We start from the raw sequence: 25,693 nt of genomic DNA, 5'->3' as shown, positions 1-25,693 counted from the left end.
CCTCCAATTTAGCACCACCTACTACTCTCCTGTACTAATGATATTTGTGGCAACCCAGGCTCAAGTCCCTGAGCTCAGGAGTTCTGCATTCCAAGGATTCTCTTTATCACCAACTTCCTGCCTCTATGAGCTTTTTGACCCACATTCTTTGCCAGGTGACTGCTGAAGAATAATGGAGGACAGCCAGATAGACTGAGATTACATAGCATCCCCAACCTCCACCCCATTAAACACACAGAAATGCTGGATGAAATACATCCATGCTTATCGCCCAAGGTCTACAAGTATAGCCAAGCCCAAAAGGGAAAGGGTGCTAGAGCTGAAGAGGATAGTCACTACAATGGGAAACCATAAACTGATGTGGCGTTTGAACTACACATCTAGAGTAAGAGACTTGGCCTTAGATTCACAGGAGGCAGAGAACTAAACTCCAACGATAACCAAGAATCTGTAAAGGCTATACCTCCATATAAAATAAACCAGAGAAACCTCAGCTACCAGTCCAGAGAAACTTGCAAGAAAGTTTCTCTCTGCTTGAGTTCACGGTGGGAGAAAAATTATTCTCCTATGAGAAATTAAAACCCCACCGCCATTCCTGGCAATATTATGGGACTGGATGGCCAAAAAAAACTCCTCTGAGTATTGCATACTGAAAAACCAGGGTAAAAGGAAATTTTAAGACATTTTAATGCATGGCTGAGCTGGCGAGAAAGTCACAGAACCCAACAAGAATCCCAAAATAACAAGTTCAACTTAGACGGGCTATTGGATACCCGGGTGGTAACCACCAATTCTTGCCGGGTTCTCAGGGTGTGATTTCCCAAGTAGTAGCAGCAGCACCTGGGAATAGAAATACGAATACTTGGGTCCCACCACAAAACAACTAAATTAGAAACTCTAGGGGTGGGACCCAGCAATACATATCTTAGCAAACCCTTTAGGTGATTCTGATGTACGCTAGAGTTTGAGTACTAATAATTAAAACAACACAAATTAGAAATGTAACTTTCAACCCATCAAATGGTTTTTTTTAAAAGACAAATTTAATAGGAGTCAGGAAAGGAGAATAAAAGGAACAGGAGACATTATTTCTGCTCATAAAACAAATTAAAATCATAAAAATAAAATTAAATATCTTAGCACTTATAATAAAAATAAAGAGGTTAAACCTATCAGTGAAAATATTTTCTCAGACTTAAATTGAACATCAAACTGTATTTTTTTTTTTAAAAAAACTCTTACTTGTCATGTTCGGTGGCATGTGTCTATGGTCCCAGCTACTCAGGAGGCTGAGGCAGGAGGGTCAATTGAGCCCAGGGGTTCTGAGCTATAGTGCTGTATGCCTATGGGGTGTCCACACTAAGTTCAACATCAGTATGGTGACCTCCCAGGAGCAGGACCACCAGATTGCCTAAGGAGGGGTGAACCAGCCCAGGTCAAAAAGGAAGCAGGTCAAAACTCCTATGCTGACTGGCTTAGTAGCTTGCACCTGTACTCCCAGCTACTCAGGAAGCTGAGGCAGGAGCATCCCTTAAGGCCAGGAGTTTGAGGCTGCCGTGAGCTATAGCAGTACCAGCCCAGGTGACAGAGAGAGACCCTGTCTCTAAAACAAAAACAATTTTTAATTACCAACTACCTGCTTTTATACATAAAATGAAATTACTTTCAAAGAAGCTTGAAAGTAAAAGTATATGGGCCTTCAAGCAACAGCGACGCAAGATGGCAGCCACCACGGGCTCGGGAGTAAAAGTCCCTCGCAATTTCCGACTGTTGGAAGAACTCGAAGAAGGCCAGAAAGGAGTAGGAGATGGCACAGTTAGCTGGGGTCTAGAAGATGACGAAGACATGACACTTACAAGATGGACAGGGATGATAATTGGGCCTCCAAGAACAATTTATGAAAACCGAATATACAGCCTTAAAATAGAATGTGGACCTAAATACCCAGAAGCACCCCCCTTTGTAAGATTTGTAACAAAAATTAATATGAATGGAGTAAATAGTTCTAATGGAGTGGTGGACCCAAGAGCCATATCAGTGCTAGCAAAATGGCAGAATTCATATAGCATCAAAGTTGTCCTGCAAGAGCTTCGGCGCCTAATGATGTCTAAAGAAAATATGAAACTCCCTCAGCCGCCCGAAGGACAGTGTTACAGCAATTAATCAAAAAGAAAAACCACAGGCCCTTCCCCTTCCCCCCCATTCGATTTAAGCAGTCTTCATTTTCCACAGTAGTAAATTTTCTAGATACGTCTTGTAGACCTCAAAGTACTGGAAAGGAAGCTCCCATTCAAAGGAAATTTATCTTAAGATACTGTAAATGATACTAATTTTTTGTCCATTTGAAATATATAAGTTGTGCTATAACAAATCATCCTGTCAAGTGTAACCACTGTCCACGTAGTTGAACTTCTGGGATCAAGAAAGTCTATTTAAATTGATTCCCATCATAACTGGTGGGGCACATCTAACTTAACTGTGAAAAGACACATCACACAATCACCTTGCTGCTGATTACACGGCCTGGGGTCTCTGCCTTCTCCCCTTACCCTCCCGCCTCCCACCCTCCCTGCAACAACAGCCCTCTAGCCTGGGGGGCTTGTTAGAGTAGATGTGAAGGTTTCAGGTCGCAGCCTGTGGGACTACTGCTAGGTGTGTGGGGTGCTTCGCCTGCACCCCTGGTTTCTTTAAGTCTTAAATGATGTCCCTTCCAAGCCATCATCCTATTCCCACACTCCTCCACTCCCACCCTTGGCCGAAGCATAGATTGTAACCCCTCCGCTCCCCTCTGAGATTGGCCTTCGGTGAGGAATTCAGGGCTTTCCCCATATCTTCTCTCCCCCACCTTTATCGAGGGGTGCTGCTTTTTCTCCCTCCTCCTCAAGTTCCTTTTTGCACCGTCACCACTCAACACCTTCCATGACACTTCCTTGCTTTGGCCAGAAGCCATCAGGTAAGGTTGGAAAGAGTCTCTGACCTCCCTTGTTTAGTTTTGGAACCGTACTCACTCACTGTCCACCAGCCTGGGAAATGAATAATGGGGCCTCAGCCCTGCCACCCTCTGCTGTCATCAGCTGATGCATTGTTTTTAGCTCAGGTTTTGATAAGGTGAAAAGAATAGTCACCAGGGTTACTCAGACCTGCCAGCTCTTGGAGTCCTTGGTGGTTGAACTTGGAGAAAGACCACATGAAGACACTTGTAAGCACACATGATCCCTCTGAATTGTTTTACTTTCCTATAATTGTTTTGCTTTTAAAAATTGAAGAAGTTTTAAACAGGGCTTTCATTTGGTCATCCTTGCAATCCATTGGGGTCTAGTTTGGAATCTGACAACTGGAACAAAAAGAACCTTGAATCCGGTGCATGCCTTGGTTTTGGTGCTGCTGCTGCTTCCCAAGATCCTCAGCAGGGATTAAGAAGGAACCCGGTGTGCACAGCAGAACCCCGAAATTGGTGGGCTTGACCTCCTAGCAAATTGCTGCATCTTTCCACTTGCTGTTCAGGACCACTAAATGCTGAAATGTGGATGCATACCGAAATAAAAGCAATTCATTGTGGAAAAAAAAAAAAAAAAAGAAAGTAAAAGTATATAAAAATATATACCAATGCATGGAAATTAAAAAATATACTTCTCAGTGACCAGTGGTTTAATGAAAAAATTAAGAAGGAAATTGAAAAATTTCTTAAAACAAATGACAATGAAAATACAACATACCAAAACTTAAGGGATACAGTGAAAGCAGTACTAAGAGAGAAATTTATAGCTAAGTGCCTATATCAAAAAAGAAGAAAACCTCAAATAAATAACCTATTGATGCATCTTAAAGAACTAGAAAAGCAAGAGCAAACTGAATCCAAAATTAATAGAAGAAATGAAATAATAAGAGTAGAAATAAATGAATTTGAAATGAAGAAAACAATACAAAAGAATGATTTTTTAAAATTGTTTTTTAAAAGATAAACAAAATTGACAAACCTTTAGCCAGACTAAGAAAAAAAGAGAGAAGACCCAAATAAATAAAATCAAAGATGAAAAAGGAGATATTACAACTGATAGGGCAGAAATTCAAAGGATCATTAGTGGCTACTACAGGAAACTATATGCCAATAAATTAGAAAATCTAGAAGAAATGGGCAAATTCCTAGACACAACCTACCAAGACTGAACCATGAAGAAATCCAAAACCTGAACAGACTAGTTGACAGAGCAGGAGCATCGCCATCTGAGACAAACACCGCCATTTTAAAGTTCACTTTGATCAAAAACTGCCTAAATCCAAAGGGCATCAGCCTAATGGCTAAGGTCAGCATGATCATAAACCACAAATGACATCTCCAACCAGAAACATTCCAACCTTAAGATAAACCCCTCCCCAACCAGAGAGATGTCAGCCCCAAGATAACCTCCCCTCCGACCAGAGACATTCCAACCCTGCAATAAACTTCTTCCCAACACAGAAATATTCCAAGCCTATGATAAGTTTTCTAGCTCTGAACCTTTAAATACTCTTAGTCTGTAAGAGAGGAATGCTCCTAACTGAAATCGTCCAGAAGCCCCTCTCAGCTTTATTCTCCAAAATCAACCTGTCTTTGACTGTTGAGCCACTTTTTGTGTTTCTTTCCTCTTTAACTCTTACACCAACAACAAGTAATGAGATCAAAGATAAAAAATTCTCCCAGTAAGGAAAAGCCCAGGACATGAGGGCTTCACTGCTGAATTCTACCAAACATTTAAAGAACTAATACCAATCCTACTCAAACTATTCTGAAAAATACAGGCAGAGGGAATACTTCCAAAGTCATTCTAAGAGGCCAGTATTACCCTGATTCCAAAACCAGACAAAGACATATCAAAAAAAGAAAACTATAGGCCAGTATCTCTAATGAATATTGATGCAAAAATACTTGATAAAATACTAGCAAACCAAATTCAACAACATGTTAAAAAAATCATTCATCATGATCAAGTGGGATTTATCCCAGAGATACAAGGATGGTTCAACATATGCAAATCTATCAGTGTGATACATCATATCAACAGAATGAAGGATAAAAATTATACAGTCATTTCAATTGATATGGAAAAAGTATTTGATAAAAGTTCAACATCCCTTTATGACAAACATCCTCAAAAAATTGATTAAAGAAAGAATATACTTCAACTAATGAAAGCTATATATGACAGACCCACAGCTAGTGTCATATTGAATGGGGAAAAACCGAAAGCCTTTCCTCTAAAATCTGAAATACAACAAGGATGCCCACTTTCACCACTGTTATTCAACATAGTACTGGAAATATTAGCTAGAGCAATTAGACAAGAAAAAGAAATAAAGGGCATCCAAATTGGAAAGGGAGAAGTCGAATTATCCTTGTTTGTACATGACATGATCTTATATTTAGAAAATCCTAAAGACCACCAAAAAAGTATACTGATAAACAAATTCAGTAAATTTAGAACTGATAAATTCAGTAAAGTTGCAGGATACAAAATTAACATACAAAAATCAGTGGCAGATCGAGCGTGGTGGCTCAAGCCCCCAGTATTTTAGGAGGCCAGGTGGGTGGATCACTTGAGACCAGGAGTTCAAGACCAACCTGGGCAACATGGTGAAACCCAGCCTCTACAAAAATACAAAAATTAGCCAGGTGTGGTGGCACACACCTGTAATCCCAGCTATTCAGGTAGCTGAGGCAGGAGAATTGCTTGAACTTGGGAGGCAGAGGTTGCAGTGAGCCATGATCACACTGTTGCACTCCAGCCTGGGTGACAAAGAAAGACTGTCTCAAAAAAGAAAAAAAAAATCAGTGACATTTCTATTTGTTAACAGTGAACAATCTAAAAAAAAAATTTCAAAAAACTTAATCCTATTTACAATAGTCACAAATAAAATTAGATACCTAGGAATTAACAAAAGAAGCGAAAGATCTCTACAACAAAAACTATAAAACATAGATGAGAGAAATTGAAGAGAACACCACAAAATGGAAAAATATTTTATGTTCATGGCTTGGAAAACTCAATATTGTTAAAATGTCCATATTACCCAGAGCAATCTACAGATTAAATGCAACCCCTATCAAAATACCAATGACATCTTTTACAGAAATAGAAGAAACAATTCTAAAATTTATATGGAATAACAAAAGACACAGAATAGCCAAAAAAACAAAACTGGAAGAGTCACATTATTTGACTTCAAATTATGCTACAGAGCTATAGTAACCAAAACAGCATGGTACTGGCATAAAAACAGACACATAGACCAATGGAACAGAATACAGAACCCAGAAACAAATCCACACACCTACAGTGAATTCATTTTTAAGAAAGGTGCCAATAACATACACTGGAGAAAAGACAGTCTCTTTAACAAATGGTGCTGGGGAAACTGGATTTCCACATGCAGAAAATGAAACTAGACCCCTATCTCTCATCATATACAGAAATCAAATCAAAATGGATTAAAGACTTAAATTGATTACCTCAAACTATTAAACTACTACAACAAAACATTGGGAAAGATCTCCAGGACATTGATCTGGGCAAAGATTTCTTGAGCAATACTCCACAAGCACAGGTAATGAAAGCAAAAGCAGACAAATGGTATCATATCAAGTTAAAAAGCTTCTACATGGCAAAGGATACAATCAACAAAGTGAAGGGATCACCCACAGAATTGGAGAAAATTCTGACAAGGGATTAGTAACAAGAATATATAAAGAGCTCAAACAACTCTATAGGAAAAAAATCTAATAATCCCATCAAAAAATGGGCCAATGATTCAAATAGACATTTCTCAAAAGAAGACATACACGTGGCAAACAGGCATATGAAAAGGTACTCAACATCATTGATCATTAGAGAAATGCAAATCAAAACTACAATGAGGTATTATTTCATGCCAGTTAAAATGGCTTATATCCACAAGACAGGCAATAACAAATGCTGGCAAGGATGTGGAGAAAAGGGAATCCTTATATATTGTTGTAAGAATGTAAATTAGTACAACCACTATGGAGAACAGTTTAGAGGTGCCTCAAAAAGCTAACAATTGAGCTATCATATGATTCAGCAATCCCACTGCTGGGTATATATGCAAAAGAAAGGAAATCAGTATATCAAAGAAATATCTGCACTCCCAAGTTTGTTGCAGCACTGTTCACAGTAACCAAGATTTGGAAGCAACCTAAGAATTCATCAACACGTGAATGGATAGAGAAAACGTGGTACTTCTAGACAATGAAGTACTATTCAGCCATTAAAAAGAATGAGATTTTGTCTTTTGCAACAACATTGATAGAACAGGAGATCACTATGTTAAGTGAAATAAGCCAGGCACAAAAAGACAAATATCACATATTCTCACGTATTTGTGGGATCTACAAACCAAAACAACTGAACTCATGGACATAGGGAGTAGAATGATGGTTACCAGAGGATGGGAAGGGTAGTCGGGGCAGGGAGGGGGTGGTACACTGGGGAGGTGGGGATGGTGAATGGGTACAAAAAATAATAGAATGAGTAAGACTTAGTATTTAATAGCACAATGTGGGGACTATAGTCAATAATAATTTAATTGTACATTTTAAAATAACTACAAGAGTATAACTGGATTGTTTGTAACACAAAGGATAAATGCTTGAGAGGATGGATATCCAGTTTTTCACGATGTGATTATTATGCATTGCATGCCTATACCAAAATATCTCATGTATTCTATAAATACATACAGCTACTATGTACCCACAAAAATTAAACATAAAATAATAAAAAACCAAAACAAAAATATATAAAAGTATACACAGTGCGATCTGAGAGACCAAAATAGATACCCCTTTATCAACTAAGACAGAACCTAAGGTTAAAAAAAAAACAAAAAGTTACCTATGGTTTGGGGATTCAGGGACAGTTTGGCATTGCAAATTTCTAAATTCTCACTAAATATCCTAACAATAGGAGATGTCAGGCCAATTGTCCTAATTCTGACTTACAATCCAAACCACTGTGACTCTAATTGGATAGAGGACTGGCCTTACAAACTTTCTTCTCTGATAAGTGATTGCAGACCTTTAACCAGTTCCTGCCAACTGATTGAGGCTGTGCATAAACTGTCTTTGTGTCCTAAAGCTCACCTTTTGATAGGAAGAGCCAAATTCCACCTCATTTTAATGTTAAAACCCAGTCCCAAAGTGAACATAGGATGTATGTCATATACATATTTATCCATTACACACTCACACAGCTCCCTCATAAATATGTATAGCTTTTCCCTCAAGTCTCCTGAATATGCATGATTCAGGCCCTGTGAGGCATAAAACCCAACCTGTGCTTCCCCTTGTCCATGCTGGAGACTTTCTCTTCCCAGCTTCCAAACCAATATCTCCAATAAAGCTCTCCTTTCTACTATTTAGCCATCCTGGTGGTCTTTTGGTCAACAACAGCAAATATTAACCAAAGGAAATTGAATTCTTAAATTAATACCCTATGTAAGAGACTTTGAGCAAAAATTACTAGTTATAAAGATCATTATCTACTGATTAAAACAGCAAGTCATCAAGAAAGTATATAACAATCTTATGTCAACAAACCTAACAACGTATAGAATATTGACACTGTTTGGATATTTGTCCCTGCCCCAATCTCATGTTGAATTGTAATTCCCAATACTGGAGGTGAGGCCTGGTGGGAGGTGGTTGGGTCATGGAGGAAGATCCTTTGTGGCCTGGTACCATCTTCATAATAGTGAGTGAGTTCTCACACTATCTGGTCATATAAAAGTGTGTAGCTCCTGCCCCCCAACTCTCTTGCTTGCTCCTGCTTTCGCCATGTAACGTGCCTGCTCCCCCTTCACCTTCTGCCATGAGTAAAAGCTCCCTGAGGACTCCCTAGAAGCTAAGCAGATGCCAGCACCATGTTTCCTGTAAAGCCTGTAGAACTGTGAGCCAGTTAAACCTCTTTTCTTTATAAATTACCCAGTCTCAGGGATTTCTTTATTTCAATGCAAAAACAGGCTAATACAAATATGTAAGGCAAAAAAAGACCAGAATCACAGAAATAAAATGGCAAATCCAGTTATGCAGGAAGGTTGCAACACACATTTCTCAACCCTTTGGTTCCTTAAATCCACCTATCTACATACATCCTCCAAAACTATACGGGTCAACAGTAAAGCAAATAAAACTACACAATTGCCCACAGGTAGAGCATAGTTAAGGATAGGGAATACCACAAACTTCAATTTACGTGTAGGTAGAACAGTCCAGAATCAGTAGAGTCAAATCAGAGCCCACGCTGAAACAGAATCAGGCAGGGATTACATGGAAGACAGGAGAGGTGGCAAGTCTCTAGCAGAGGTGGAACACAGAGGACAGCACCCACAGAAAGAGAATGCCCTTTTCTGATGAGGAAATCATGAGAACAGGTCTGAGACCAGAAGATCTGAAGCATGACTTTTCAAGGAAGTATCCAGGACCACAGTTATAGTCTTGGGAAGACAATGTTTCTGGAGAGGAGGGGGGCAACTAGAAGGTAAAGAAAAATAAGAAATAAAACACAAGAAAATAAGGATCCTAGGGCTATAAGAGAGTATCACGATATCAGTAAACATCACTCCCTCCTACATTTTACCACCCTGGAAACGTGTCATTAATTAAACAAGCCTCACTTCACTGTTAGAACTGAAGAGGGCACTCTTGAACTAAGATATTGAGCAAACTGCTGAAAGTTTTCATTCCTCTGGGGTAGAATGACCTATGATTGCTGCTAGTCCAGGAAAATCCATCATACTTTAAATGAACAGAACAAGGCAACATTACTAAGAGAAGAACACAAAAAATAAGAATAAAAACTAAGCTCATGAAAATTCTCCCCTGAAATATTCCTAGTCACAGAAGTCCTCCATTAGCACTTCTATTCAATAATGCACTAGAGAGCCTAGAAAACACAGTAAAACAAGAAAAACCAGCAAAATCAACATCAGCAAATAGCATAATCGGAATAAAAAAAACAAAATCGTCATCCTCCATGGATGACAAAGTTGTTTACATTTTACAAAATGCTAGAGAATCTACAAATTATAACAATAGGCAAGTTTCAGCAAGGTTGTCGGATAAAAGATCAATATACAAAAATAGCATAGCCATATACCTGCAACAAGAAATTAGAAAGCATAATCAAAGTAGGAAAATCCCATTTATACTTGGCAACAAAATATCTAAGTTTCCTATAAGAATACATATAACAGAAGAGATATATGATTTATGGGGAAAATACAAAATGTTGTTGAAAAACGTAAAATAATTTATGTATGTGTGGAATGGTGGATATAATGATAGCAATTATTCCATCCAGAAAATTTAAAGCACTTCCAATCTAAACACCAATAAGGTGTTTTGTAGAACTTGACAAACAAATCCTAATAGTCATATGACTCCATGAAGTGCCAAAGAGAGTCAATATAAAAATAGACCAATTGAGAAAATGTAAAGAAAGCCTGGAAGCAGATCTGCTTAAATGTAGGAATTTGGTGTATGACAGAAATGACCTTACAAATCAGTAGGGAAAGAGTGAGTCACATAATAACCTTTAGTCTTATAAAAATATTACATATATGCATCTATATTACATGTATGTTACATATACATTTCTGTATGTGAATATATATGTAATTTCTAAAATTTTAGAGTTTGACATTTCATATATAGGTCTTGACTAAATTGTAATTTAAAACTTCTGTTCATCAAAAGATACTATAAACAAAGTTTTCAGAAAAGTCAAAGACTAGAAGAACATATTTATTATGAATCTAACCAAAAGGCCGGGTGCAGTAGCTCACACCTGTAACCCCAACACTTTGGGAGGCCGAGGCAGGTGGATCATCTGAGGTCAGGAGTTTGAGACCAGCCTGGCCAACATGGTGTAACCCCGTCTCAACTAAAAATACAAACATTAGCCGGGCGTGGTGGCGGGGGCCTGTAGTCTCAGCTACTCGGGAGGCTGAGGCGGGGGAATCACTTGAACCCAGGAGGTGGAGGTTGCAGTGAGCCGAGACCGCGCCATTACACTCCAGCCTGGGAGACAGTGCAAGACTCCATCTCAAAAAAACAGTAAAATAAAATGAAATAAATCTAACCAAAAGAGGATTAATAACATAAATCTAATCAAAAGAGGATTAATAACACAATTAATTTTTTAAAACCCTTTTTTTTCTTTTTAGACAAAATCTCACTGTGTCATCCCCAGACTGGAGTGCAGTGGCACAATCATGGCTCATTGCAACCTCCTCCTCCCGGGTTCAAGCAATTCTCCTGCCTTAACCTCTCAAGTAGCTGGAACTACAGGCACGCACCACCAAGCCTGGGTAATTTTTGTATGTTTAGTAGAGATGGGGTTTTGTCATGTTGGCCAGGCTGGTCTTGAACTCCTGGCCTCAAGAGATCCACTTGCCTTGGTCTCCCAAAGTTCTGGGATTACAGGCGTAAGCCACTGTGCCCAGCCTTTAAAACTCTTGCAAGTCAAATTTAGTAATTAGTGAAATGCAAAGTAAAACAACAATGAAATGCCATGTAATATCTATTAGATTGATAAAAATTAAAAATCCCTATTTATGAGACTATGAAACAATAAATATGTACAAACAAAACTAGTGGCAATATCTTGCAAAATTGAAGGTGCATATGTCTTATTACCCAGCAATTCTGAATATAAAGAAAACTCTTTTTTAAAAAATGTTACTGTGAATTGATGATTTATAATTGTAATATTTATGGGGTATAAAGAAACTCTTACATATATATTCAAGGAGGCGTGTATAATGATAGTTACTGTGGCCTTATTTGTAATAGTGACAATTTGGAAGCTAATGTCCTGCAAGAAAATGGATATATTGAATGGCTATATAAATCATGATAAACCATTTCTTTAAAAACTTACATTACAACTGGGTAATGAGTAGATGGGTGTTTGAAGAGTATTTTAGAAAACGAAAATATTCCATAATCTTAAAATATGTTTGTGTTAATAGATAACAGTGAACTTGCTTCCCTACCCTCTTCTCACTCAAAGTTATGACTCAAATGATACGCTTATCAGGAACCCCAGTAGAACACTGGACAGTTGCTTTGGGCTGAACTATCCTGCAGGTCAGTATCTGGGTATCTCTCTACTCATGTAAAGCAGACAGAAACCTGTCCCTCCTAATTGAGCCCTTCTCCCTCTCCTTATTATCACCTCCCAGCGCAGAGTCTGATACAAAGTAGGCAATGAGAAACATTCATTGAATAACTAAATCATTAAAATAAAATTAGAATATAAAGAGATATAGATTAACTACAATGAGTATGCAAAGTAAATACAGGTGAAAGATCAAAACATTCAGTTATCTTTCTAGAAAGGGATTGCGGAACAAAATGGAAACTTTTATAATATTGAATGATGACTTTCAGCCAATTACTCACCAACTCTTTGTGATTGCCTCCTCCCTCCCTCGCCCCCTTAAAAAAAAATCCGAAGAACAGGACAACAATCAATCTTCAAGTGATAGAGAGTACATTACGTGCTCCCCAAATTTGAAATAAGGAGGTCTTTTGAGAATAAAAATATGGGAAATCAACATGGATCTTCCTCTAGATATTAGCTGTAGCAGAAAGAACAGGTCCATTAAAAGAGAAATGCCTTTCAGAGAAACTCCAGGAAGCAAGAGGTCAGAAAGACAAGGGAGGCATTATTTCTAGGCATTGTCTTGGGGAAGAGGTATCCTGGTTCACAAACAGATCCCCCTGGTTCTGGAAGCAGAGCTGGACTACATCAATGTCAGTCCACCAAACCGGACTTACTGACAGCCAACGGTGACTTTAAGTCATTATCTGGAACCAGCAGAAACAAGTGTGTGCCAGGTGGCTCTGCTTTACCGCTCCCGTCCCTACTCATGGCTGTTAGGTCAGGGCCCTCTTTGGGATTTCCTTTTCTTAATAGTAACCAATGGAAAAGGGCCACTCACTCTCCCATGACAGTAACTGAGGGATGTAACATCCTCCAGCCAGTGGAAGAAGTTGATCCTCAGAGGGAGGGAATAAAGCCAACAGGAAGAGAATCCCAAGTTTTTTCTAGTCCCGATTCCAGTAATCTCTGAAGCCAGGTTCTTCAAAGGACTTTCCCAAAGTTCCATGAGGCACTCCAGTATTCTTTTAATAAACTGTCCTTCTTGCCCAAGAAAATTTTAATTGTGTTTTTGTTCCTTACCACCAAAAGAATCCTATTACAATCAGGCCACCGAAGTCTAAGGCCATTAATCATTGTAATCATGTAACCAGCTCCCCTTGCTCTGATTTTAAAGAGTGAACAACATTCTGATTATTGTTTGGCTTCCCCTATGGTTTTTCACAGAGAGAGAATGCCTTTTATTAGGCTGACATGACCTTCTGGTGTGCTTGAAATTTCTATTTCTCATAAATTAACTAATTAGAATTCTGATGTTTCTCGTGAATTTAATGAGCACGAGTTGATCTCCATGTGTCATAAATTCTGAAGTACTGATAAAAACAGGCTTTCCGGAAATGTAAAACTGAAGACCAGAAACCAGTAAATTCACTAGGATATGCCACACTGTAAGGATGCCGGGAAGTTAGGTGGCCGGCTTTCACCCTGCACCACACACAATTTGCTATGTTTGCCCTCTTTTGTCTTTAACGGTTGTAGTTATGATATACTTTGTAAGGTAGAGTACAACGAAAGATGTTTTGTAAGATAAGAAAAGAAACGGTGTCTGATATTGGAGTTATCATAAAATTCATGGTATGAGTTAAAAAACATCGACAGCTGCCCTAACACCAGTGGTAACATGTGCGACTCGATGACAAGATGATGTACCCAAGCCCACAGAATCACAGCTTCTTAAGCTCAAAGGAACCTTAAAGATCAACTATTTCTGTTTCTTTTCTGTTTTGTCTAGATGGGTGGCAGATATTTTATCACCCAGCTTCCTGGCAGCCAGAACAAGGGCATGTGACATGTATTCACCAAATCAGACAGGTCCCATCTAGGAGTCTGAATGTGAGTACGTGACTTAAAGAAGCAGGGAATTAATTTGAAGTTAATCTCATCACTGGCAGCAGTAGAAGCAGTATTCATTACTTAAGACAAACGTAGCCACAGCCGGTCATGGAGTCTACCTGACCCTGTGTTAAGGTGAGGGGTGCATTGTGCAGGTGAGACTGCAACTTACAACCACTCTGGAAATCTCTGTCTCATTCTTAACAGCAACCATCCTTCAAAAAAAAAAAAAAACTTATATTGAGCTGATACAGACATCCCTGTCATTTCCTCCTACTTCTATCTGCTGAATTAGCCACAGAACAAATCCACAGCTGCTGAATTCCAGGCCTATTTTTAAAATTTTATTTCTTTATTTTTGAGACAAGGTCTCACTCCATCACCCTAGCTGGAGTGCAGTGGCCACAAGGAGAGAAGAGTGACTTTATTTTAAATGCCAATCCACCATGTAACTTCTAACTAACCCCAAGTTCAAGAATGCCTCCCAAATGTCTGACTGATGTATTACTCTTTCTGTAGGAAGACCTACTCATTGTAAGTTTCCTCCAAAACGACCCTTGTTGTTCTGGAAATCATAGGCTTTGACATCCATAGCCACCTACACGTTCCTTCCAGAGCAATGATACTTTCCCTAAGATTTAAGCCCTGGGTCTGGGGATTTGCGATGTGGAGATCTACCTGTATTGTGGCCTCCCAAGACCATTCTTCTGTAAGTCTCCCTGCTTTTAAGTTCCCTTAAACTACCCAAAACCTATGACCTGGATTTGTCTGCCTCTTTCTTATTCCTTCAGCATTTGGGGGTCGCTTTGTATATACAGTTCTTTCACAGAACAGGTGATTCAAACTCACTGCAGACTTGAACTTCTAGGCTCAACTGATCCTCCCACCTCAACCTCTCAACATGCTGGGACCACAGGTATGAGCCATGTGCCCAGGCCCCAGGCCTACTTTTTAGAGATCAACCTCTAAGAAGCTAGTGGGTAAGAGATGGAGAGGAAAAATGAAATGGAGGACAATTTGAATCTGATTTTAATCCTGATCCAAGCCCAGCATTTGCTAAGATCCCTAGATATGGCATGTAAAGCCCTTATCTCAGTGCCATACACATAGTAAATGCTCATTAAGGTAGAAGAGAAAACTATACTGTAATGATATTAAACAGTGGGAGGGTTACGTTTTAAAGGGATTATTCAAGCTGCAGGTTGGAGAATAGATTGACAGGAAAAGATGAGGCAAAGGAATCAGCTAGGATACCTATATTAGCAGTTGGGACTGGATCAGTAATCTCTCTTGTGCCCCAGTCTCAAATATCCACATGCTATCTGATACTTGCTCTTCCTCCTGACTTCACTGCCTCAGTGAATGGCCCCACCACCCTCCAGTTGCCTAAGCCAGAAGCCTAGGAATCAATCTCAAGTCTGCTTTACCCCCATAATTAATCAATCTTTAAGTAGATGTCAATGCCTCTTTTTTCTTTTTTCTTTTTTCTTTTTTTTTTAGATAGATCTAAAATCTGCACCCTTCTCCGCCTCCACACCACCATCGCTTAAGGTCAGGTTTTTTTTACGTCTTGCCTTTGTACGTTCGAGACTGCAATCTCAGTTGCCTACCAATCTGTTCTCTGTTTTCTAAATACAAATCTGATTATTCCCACTCTATGCTCAAAAACCTTTAATACCACCTACATGATAAAGTCCGAGCTCAGCATGGCTTTCAGGTCCTGCTTTCTTAGCCCCAGCATTTCTCTCCAACTTTACCTGTCATCACTGCAAATTCTTGCTCTATGAGCCAAGGATGCCTCCCGTCGGTCCTGCTCCTCCCTGCTTTTTATTATTATTATTATTTTATTTTTATTTGAGACGGAGTCTCACTCTGTCTCCCAGGCTGGAATGCAGTGTTGGCAATCTCAGCTCACTGCAACCTCTACCTCCCTGGTTCAAGCGATTCTCATGCCTCAGCCTCCCGAGTAGCTGGGATTACAGGTGCATGCCACCTTGCTGGCTAACTTTTGTATTTTTAGTAGAGACGGGGTTTCACCATGTTGGCCAGGCTGGTCTTGAACTCCTGGCCTCAGGTGATCCTCCTGCCTCAGCCTCCCAAAGTGCTGGGATTACAAGTGTGAGCCACCACACCCAGCCTCCCTGCCTTTTTTGTACATCCTTCATCCTCTGCCTAGGGTGCCCTTCTCTCCTGTTGATCTGGCTGACTCCAACTCAGACTTTGTGACTCAGCTCAGGTGTTGCTTCTACCTAGAAGCCTTTCCTGACCTCCCAAATCTGATGCAGTGCTCCCTTGCATCATGTTCACCCCCAGTGTGTTGTGGCAAGTAGTCTGGCCCAATCAACACTTATTCCAAATTCCCTTCTCCCTTGTCTTTCTCTACTTAGAAGCTGAAAACAATCATGTAGCCATGGGTGGCCAAGCCACAGTTCGTGAAATAGATGTAGGATGAAGATCCTGGGGAGGGTTTCCCTTTACCTCTTTACTTTTTCACTTCTTTCTTTCTGGAACAGAATGGGGATTGGAGGCATAGCAACCATCTTGAGATTGCAAGGACAAAAGCTACTTAATAAGACTTATAAAGAAGAAAGACAAAAAGATCCAAATTCTTGATGACATTGTTTAAGTGCCATACCAGTTTTGGACTCCTTGCCTTTATATTTCATGCCAGGTGACCAAATAAATGTCTTAATTATTCAAGCTGCTATTAGTTAGGTTTCCTGTTACTTTCAGCCAAGCATATTCCTTGGCTGATATACATAAGTATTAATTGGTTGTTTTTCCATCTCATACATTGGACAAATGAGCTGATGTCTTTTTCTATATTCCCAGCGCCTAACTCTTCTTAGTAAATAGTATGCACTCATTAAATGGTTATATTGAAAGAATTAACTCAGATATGTGGGACAAATGTAATTTCCTCAGGCCTAATACTTTTAAAATGCCATTTGAAAGAACAATATAAGATTTAAATGTTTGGGTAATAATTTAACTCTGTAACTGTCAAATACAGAATCAAATTAAATACAGACAGCAGCAAAGATTTCTGAAATTCTGGAAAACTCTCATTCCTGTGAAACCACCTCTGTAGCTCAAAGATGCATAGTACACTACTATTCACAGACATCAACTGAAGTCTTCATTTTAAGTAATTATAACTAATGATTTTCTATGACAACTACATAAACTTTAAATATTATGAAGAGTAATACTAGTTATACTGGCTCTTTATTAATACACGTGAGATTAAAGGAAATGTCAGGTTTAAATATAAATTCCACAGCCCTAATGTTTAAAAAATCTTTGCCACTCACTTTGGGCTTTTTAAATTATTTTAAATCAAGACTGTACATGTATAAAGTGCATGATATAATGTTTTGATACATATTTACATATTAAACTGTTTTTACTACAGTCAAGTTAATTAACATATCCATCTCCTCACATAGTTACCTTTCTTTTCAATGAGAACACTTCAGATCTACTTTTCTAGCAAATTTCAAGTATATGACACATGATTGTCAACTATAATCCTCATGCTGTACATTGGATCTCTAGCACTTATTCATCTTGCATGACTGAAGCTTTGCACCCTTGGACCAACATCTCTCTATTTCTCCCACCCCTCAGGTCCTGGCAACCACCATTCTACTCTCAGCTTCTATAAATTCAACATTTTAGATTCCATGTAAAAGTGAGATTATGCAGTATTTTTCTTTCTGGGTCTGTATTCACTTAGCATCATATCCTCTAGGTTCATCCATGTTGTCACAAATTGCAGGGTTTCCTTCTTTTTTTAAGGTGAAATAATATCCATCAAGATACTTAGGTTGAGTCTGTATCTTGGCAATTATGAATAATGCTGTAATGAAGATGGGGGTACAGATACCTTTACAAGATACTGGTTTCATTTCCTCTGGATGTGTACCCAGAAGCATGACTGATAAATCATATTGTAGTTCTACTTTTTATTTTTAAGGAACTTCTATACTTTCTTCCATAATGGCTGTACCGTTTTACACACCCACCAACAGTGTTCAAGGTTTCCAATTTCTCCTCATGCTTGCCCACACTTATCTTTTGTCTTTTTGATAATAGTCATCCCAACAGGCATGAGGTGATATCTCATTGTGGTTATGATTTATATTTGCCTGGTAATTAGTGATGTTGAACACCTTTTAAAATACCTATTGGCCATTTGTGTGTCTTCTTTGGAAAAATGCCTATTTAAGTCCTTTGCTCATTTTATCAGGCTATTTTTTTTTTTTTTTTTTACTAATAAGTTGTATGAGTTCCTTGTAAATTTTGGATATGAAGCTCTTTTCAGATATATGCTTACAAATATTTTCTCCTCATCCATAGGTTGGCTTTTCATTTTTTGTTTCTTTTTCTTTTTTTCTTTTTTTTGACGGAGTCTCACTCACTCTGTCGCTAAGGCTGGAGTGCAATGGCATGATCTCGGCTCACTCCAACCTCTGCCTCCCAGGTTCAAGTTATTCTCCTGCCTTAGCCTCCCAAGTAGCTGGGATTACAGGCACATGCCACCATGCCCAGCTAATTTTTGTATTTTTAGTGGAGATGGGGTTTCACCGTGTTGGCTAGGCTGATCTCAAACTCTCGGCCTCAAGTGATCCACTGCCCTTGGCCTCCCAAAGTGCTGGGGACGCCACGCCCTGCCTCATTTTTGTTTCTTTTGCAGTGAAGAAGCTTTTTTTTGTTTGTTTGATGTAGTCTCATTTTTGTTTTTGTTTGTTTGCTTTGTTTTTGCTGCCTGTACCTTTGATGTCTGTCCAAAAAATCATTTCATTTCCAAGACCAATGTCAAGAAGGTTTCTCTCTATGTTTTATTCTAGGAGATTTATGGTTTCAGGTCTTCCACTAAAATCTTTAGTCTATTTTGAGTTGATTATTGTGCACATTGTTTTATTAGCTCATCAGTCCCCACAATTTGAACTTCTTGCATCTCTGATAGATTAAAAATGGCAAAAACTATACCTATAGGCTTAATATCAGAAGAAATGACCATATAAGATGGTATTAAGAGATATGAAGGTTGTTTCAATTACCTATTGTTATGACTTAAAAGTAACTTAAAATAACAACTATTTTATTATCTCTGATTATTCTGTGGAATGATTAGCTCAGGCGGGTGGTTTATCTGTTCCATGTGATGTTAGTTAGAGCTACAGTTGTCCAGAGGTTTGATTGGGCTGGATGATCCAAGACAGTTCATTCACATGGCTCCAGTTTGTTTTGTCTATTGTCTGGGAGCTTCACTGGAGCTGTCAAACACAAGCCTTGATTCTCCTCCATGTGGCTTCTCCATGTGTCTTGGGCTTCTCACAGCATTTCAGCTAGGATCTGAGAATCAGAAAGTAGAAACTACTATTTTTCTTAATGTCTGTACTCAGAAATCCAGGATATCATTTCTGCCGCATTCTATTAATCAAAACCAGTCACCAGGCCAGCCCGGGTGCAGAGGGCAGGCAAATAACCTCAGCCTCTTCCTGGGAGCAGCAGCATGCATGTTCAGGGAGGGAACAAAGCGCTGTGGCCATCTCTGCAAACTAGTGACCACAAGATAAATCATATAAGCCTATCTTCATAATGCTAGTTTTAGAGCCTCACTGAGCACACTCAAAACTACAAAGAAACCTGACTTTCCACTTGGCAGATATAACTTGAATGGCTACTGTAATAAAGTTAGACTCAATAAAGACCTACAGGAAACAAAGGATGGTCTGAGTCAGCCATCAGCCCATCGGGATGCCAAAACTTCAGATCTGACAGGTACTATATCATGTGCTTTCACATATATTTTCTTATCAAATTATTTGAATTACAATGCAAGGATAGTGATAGAATCGTTTATTGTTACCTGCTGTCAAAATATCCTTTGCCAAGGCACACAATCCAAATTCCAAACCAAACTCATCAGGACCTGAGTCACAACCCCAAATACTAACACCAATATCCCACCTCCTCGGTCATTTGACTTCAACATACATCAGCTAAGGAGAGATATCCTATATGCAAGGATGACGCAAAGAAAAATTGCATTTAGGTTGACTCTGAAATTAATTCAGCAAACTTGCCAACTAGTAAGCCATCACCACTCAGTACCAGCCAAGCCATCCATTCCAGGAAATTCAGGTTGGTGATATGCACTCAGGTAGCATTGCCGCCTCACAGGGCAAAAATGTCAAGCCAGGGCCTAGGCATGTCTAAGGAACCAGGAGCCCAGGTAGTTTAAGAAATGGAACATTTGATTTGAGAAATTTCAAAATGGATAAATAACTTTTCACCAGTATTTCCTTTATAAGCTTAGTGCTTGTCATGGCTAATTTTATGTGTCAACATGACTGGGCCAAAGAATGCCCAGATAGTGGGTAAGACATTATTTCTGTCTGTTTCTGTCCATCTATTTTGCTAATAGAAAATAGAGTAGCTTTTGAATCAGTGACTGAGTAAAGAAGATCTGCCCTCACCAATGCACGTAGACGTCATCCAATTCATGAAGAGCCTAAACAGAACAAAAAGAGGAAGGGTTCATTTTCTCTCTTCTTGAGCTAGAATATCCATTTTCTCTTGACCTTGGACATCTGAGCTCCTAGTTATCTGGCATTTGAACTCTGGGATTTACATCATCAGTCCCACTAGTTCTCAGGCTTTCAGAGTTGAACCAGGAGTTACACCATCATCTCCCCTGGCTCTCTAGCCTTCAGACTTTAAGTGAATTGTGCCACTGGCTTTCTCAGCCCTGCAGCTTACAGAAGACAGATGGTAGGACTTCTTGGCTTCCATAACCACGTAAGCACATAATAAATCTCCTCATATATATCATATTGATTTTGTTTCTCGGAGCATACTGACTAATCCAGTGCTCAAGGCCTGGCCTGCCTAAATATAGCAATTATTCTCTCCATGTTTACAGAGGTAAGTGATGTTCAGGAAACTTAAGTGTGTGCCAGAGGTCTCTTAGTTGGCCTGTTAATCAGAGAAGCAGCATAGAAGAGGCTGTGAGCTTTGGCATTAAACTATCTCAGCTCAAATACTGGCCATTATCCCTGGCCAGCTGTGAGAGTTTGGACATGTTATTTACTTCTCTGTGCTTCTGTATTTCCCATCACAGAATGCAGATAATGATGAAACCAATTCATAGAGTTTTTGTAGGGAGCACTGAGTTAACATACATAAACCACTTAGAATAGTGCCTGGTACATAATAAGCATCATGTAAGTGTTTGCTTTTATCAGTATTAGTATAAGTTATAGAAACCCAACTCAAACTTAATAGGTTAAAATTAAAGGAAAATATCAGCTCATATAAGAAGAATATAATCAGAACTGTCTTTTCCCATACCTCTGCTTAACTTTATTTTTACACAGATACTCCCACAGAAGCGGGATGTCCTCTGTAACTTGCAACTGGAGAAGAAGAGGGCATCTTCTCTAGAACTCTAATAACTATCCTCTGAACAGCCTGGTCTGGATCTTGTGCCCAATACTTAGGCTTGTGGGGAGGTAGAAATGGGGAACAGAGTCAGCCATCCGTAATATGGCCTAGTCAAATTACACTGAATAGGTGAGAAGATGTTGTCCAAAAGAAGAAAGCCGGCCAGACAAAAATGAAAGGTCCTACAATGAATAAGTTGGAGAATCAATAACTGAATTCAAGCCTGTCTCACCTTCATGGCCTTTCATCACCCAACTCTCCTCTTTGCTTATTTTTGTTGTTACCCTCCTCCTCATCTGTATTAGTTCATTCTCTCAGTGCTATAAAGAACTGTCCAAGACTGGGTAATTTGTCAAGAAAAGAGGTTTAATTGACTCACAGTTCAACATGGCTGGGGAGGCCTCAGGAAACTTACAATGATGGTGGAAGGCACCTCTTTACAGGGCAGCAGGAGAGAGAAGAGTCAGCGAAGGGGGAAATGGCCCTTATAAAACCATCGGATCTGGTGACAACTCACTCACTATCAAGAGAACAGCATGGAGGAAACTGCCCCCATGATCCAGTTGTCTCCACCCAGTCTCTGCCTTGACATGTGGGGATTATGGGGATTATAATTCAAGATGAGATTTGGGTGGGGACACAAATCATACCATATCATCATCACCATAGGGTAACTTTTTAAACTTTTTTCATCTGGCAAAATGTTCAACAACTGAGTAATATTTTACCAGGAGACAAACCACAGCACAAATGCATAAGTAGAAAAGAAAATAAATTTCCTGTACTATACTTTGAGAAAAGAAAAAATCCTTCTTACTATTTATATGTAGTCCCTTTCCTCTGAAGAGTGCCAAAGATTTTATAGATGCTAATGTCTCAGAGCGAGGAATAAAAGGGAAGAATTTAAACTGTGGCCCAGGCTTGCTACTGCTACTGTGAAGTGACCACTCCACACACATATGGATAAGTGCTCTATCCCAACAATGAACACTTAACTGCCTGAACTACTTTTGGGCCTCATTTAACTTGCCCATTTATGCAACTATAGAAACTATAGATGCCTTTCTCCTAGAGCCATAAAATTTTAGAGTGGGAAAGGACTTTACAGATCATTTGGTTCAATCCCCTCATTTTGCAAATGGAAACAACTGGAGTCCAGAGAGGGCTATTAGGCAGCACACGGTCACGTAGCAGGTTTATTGCAGGCCCAGAAGTAGAACCCAGGTTTTCTATCCTATTTTTCTATACCATGTTCTTTCTGAAAAAAGCAAACACCCTCCCCGCCCGGCCACGACCACACGCAATTTCTAAAAGCTACTCAGTGATCCCAAACACTATTAATTTCTTTCTTCTCCCATTATGTGGATTACATAAATGTTTGGATGAATTGTGGAATCATTTATTATGAAATTTCAACAATATGCACTAATTACTACCACCAGGAGGCAATCAAATTTGGTGAAAACAACAAGGTACAGTAGTTAGGGCTGACTTTGTATGAGTTCTACCTCGGGTGCTTCTCCAGCCTCCAGTAGGAACTCAGTACTCCTGAGGAGCCCTCAAACTCAGGACCCCACGGACCTACTTCTCACATAGCAAATACGCTACCTGAACTGATTTTTCCCTATCAAAAAAAAAAAAAAAACAAAAAAACTGACTTCTTCTGTGGACCATTATCCTGGGACCACACATGTTTATATGTGTATATATATTTTTTCCTTTCTTTTTTTTAAAGAGAGAAAAAAAAGTGAAGTCAAGTGAAACAGTGGGAATAGAGAAGGAACTCTATGTGTATATTTAAATGAGGACTTCTGAGAAATAAGATCGTAACACAAAATTATATCTATTACTACATCTCCCTTTCAAAATTGGATCTGCTTGATACAGTTCTGGTTGTTGTTTGTTTTGCTGGTTTGGTGTCTGACTGCTTGTTTAATAGTTGTAGACACAGCCCAGATATTTGTACATGGAAAACCTTACTTCCTAGAATGAATTAGCTACAATCATCTGGTTCTGTGAACAAATCATAAAATGATTTTATATTAAATAATCAGATATACGGGGCCTTTTGATAATTAGTGAATTTGTTTTCCATGCCTCGTAAAATGTACTTTCTTTTTTTTTTTCTTTTCTTTTTTTTTTTTTATTATTATACTTTAAGTTCTAGGGTACATGTGCATAACGTGCAGGTTTGTTACATATGTATACTTGTGCCATGTTGGCGTGCTGCATCCATCAACTCGTCAGTTATACCTGATGTAAAGTGTACTTTCAAATTAAGTAAAAGTTACTTGAGAATGCCCAAGAATCAGGTAGGAAGGCAAATAAAAACTCTTAAATTGACTTGCTTACTATATTCACATTCCCATCCACTTTTCCTATATGCCATAAAGGAAACGTGCCTCTTGTTACGTTTCTATTCCTCTACTGTCTCTATCCATGTCGCATAAGTTATCCATGTTAGAGACTCCCTACACATGCATTTGTATTATTAATAGTTTGAGACCAAACAGGCATTGTTGATGTCTGAGAGGTCTTTGAACCTCCTTGACTCTCACTCTGCCCATCACTGGCCACTGTCAGTTCCTTGGAGACTCACTGATGGGACTGAGACCAGCTCTCAAGGAAACCAATAGCTTTAGTTCTAGATAAGCTCTATCCAGACTCAAAGTCTATAAATTTCATTTTTAAAGTTTAAGTCTCTGATAATCACTTTAGTGTCATCCTAACTGTTCCCTATATTGAAATTTATTTTTCATCCATCTCCTCCATCTGTGATGCATGTGGAAGGAATTATTCACCGAGCCCTTTTCTTAGTTAAGGTCAGGAGTGACAAGTTCTGGTGGTGTCAAACATTCTAGCTGTTCTGATTTTCAATTAGTGTCATTGAGATGTTTGCTACCCACTGATGGGGGAAAGGTGTTATGTCTTCTTCACACTGGTCCAAAATAAAGTAGGTGGGACATAGGTTGAGTTATGAGAAAGAGAGTCAGTCAAATGCCATTTCAGCATAATGGACATTATCTAAAAATTAAGATAAGTCCATCAACCTAATGTCTCCTTAATAACAAAGCTATACCTTATTCTAATTTTTCTCCCTTAAGAGGTAACCTAAACCTTAAATTTACCTTATGATTACAGTCTTTCTTTTATAAGTTGAAGCATATTTTGGTCCATTGAGCAAACTCATTCTTATTCATTGCCTTTTAAAGTTGACATTTAACTTGCAGAGCTGTAGAGTTGGCAAGAAGCAAAAGATTATTTAATATTCAAGAGAGCAGATTCTAAAACACCACAGCATTCTACTGTATGAAACATTCTATAATTAGTGTATATTAACTGAAAGAAAGAATTACATATGGAATTAGTAGGGGCTGTTTGAAGGTGTTCATGTATTTATCTCCTTGTTAATACTCATGAATCACATAAAACAAATGAGTAATTCTAGCAATTCAAACTAATGAGGGCTGATTTTCTAAAAGAAACTATGTCTTCAAATGCATTTACCAAAAAGAATTGAGAACAACTTTTGGCTCTAAAGGCCTTGAACCCCTAAATCAAATAAAATAGGAATTAGCCAAACCCCCTTCTATTATAATTTGCTGTTCAATGTCAGAAATAATTAATCTATTAACTCAGGAGATAATTGTGGTGTATTTGCTGCAGGTTAGGCTCTCTTTAGGCACTGGGGACAGAGTTGTGATAGTCTTTCCCTTCAGAGCATTGAATTGAGCAAGAACGAGAAGAATGCAAACAATTGCAACAAATATTAATAGTGTTTGCATAAAAGAAGCATACAGTGCTATGGGCACCCACAGTGAGGGACCTAACCAAGTTATTGGGGATGGGGCGGCAGTAGGTATGGGAAGGTCCTCTGGAGGAGGTGGCAAATCAGGTGAGACTTGATAACATCAGAGTTAAGATGAGCATCGAATCTTGCTTCCTCAAAAAGCTCCACTAAAACCACAGTAAAGAGACTTAAGAAAGTGTTTTTTGTTTTAAACCCACAATATGGAGAATAGGAGAAAGGACAAGAGAAACAAATTTTGGAAACTCAAGAGAAGATGGACAAGTGGTTCCTGACTTAGAAGAAAGCTGAATGAATCCTAAGTCAGCAAAGGCCTGTGGGGAGAGCTATCTGAAAAGCAGGTGATGCTCCCAAGCTCTTCCCCCACTGCCAGGTA

General features: G+C 38.9%; 2 protein-coding genes across 4 annotated transcripts in view; one reads left to right on the top strand and one right to left on the bottom strand.

Annotated features, from left to right (window-relative positions):
- Window positions 1–25,693, bottom strand: part of C15H9orf135 (chromosome 15 C9orf135 homolog) — a 92,819-nt gene that overhangs the window by 26,038 nt on the left and 41,088 nt on the right. The window lies entirely within an intron of this gene.
- LOC112607914 (ubiquitin-conjugating enzyme E2 variant 1) lies at window positions 1,698–3,558 on the top strand. 2 transcript variants are annotated; one of them, XM_025359254.1, is made up of 2 exons: window positions 1,700–1,889; window positions 2,016–3,558. In XM_025359254.1, exons 1-2 carry the CDS (start codon window positions 1,720–1,722, stop codon window positions 2,161–2,163), a joined length of 318 nt encoding a protein of 105 aa, XP_025215039.1. In that variant the 5' UTR covers window positions 1,700–1,719; the 3' UTR covers window positions 2,164–3,558. The 2 variants fall into 2 exon arrangements, with proteins under 2 accessions (XP_025215038.1, XP_025215039.1); XM_025359253.1 differs by having other exon boundaries at window positions 1,698–3,558.

The sequence above is a fragment of the Theropithecus gelada genome, chromosome 15 (genome assembly GCF_003255815.1).
Source record: "Theropithecus gelada isolate Dixy chromosome 15, Tgel_1.0, whole genome shotgun sequence".
Lineage (NCBI taxonomy): Eukaryota > Metazoa > Chordata > Mammalia > Primates > Cercopithecidae > Theropithecus > Theropithecus gelada.
Note: the sequence above shows the minus strand (reverse complement) of the source record. Positions and strands in the feature narration are given on the sequence as shown.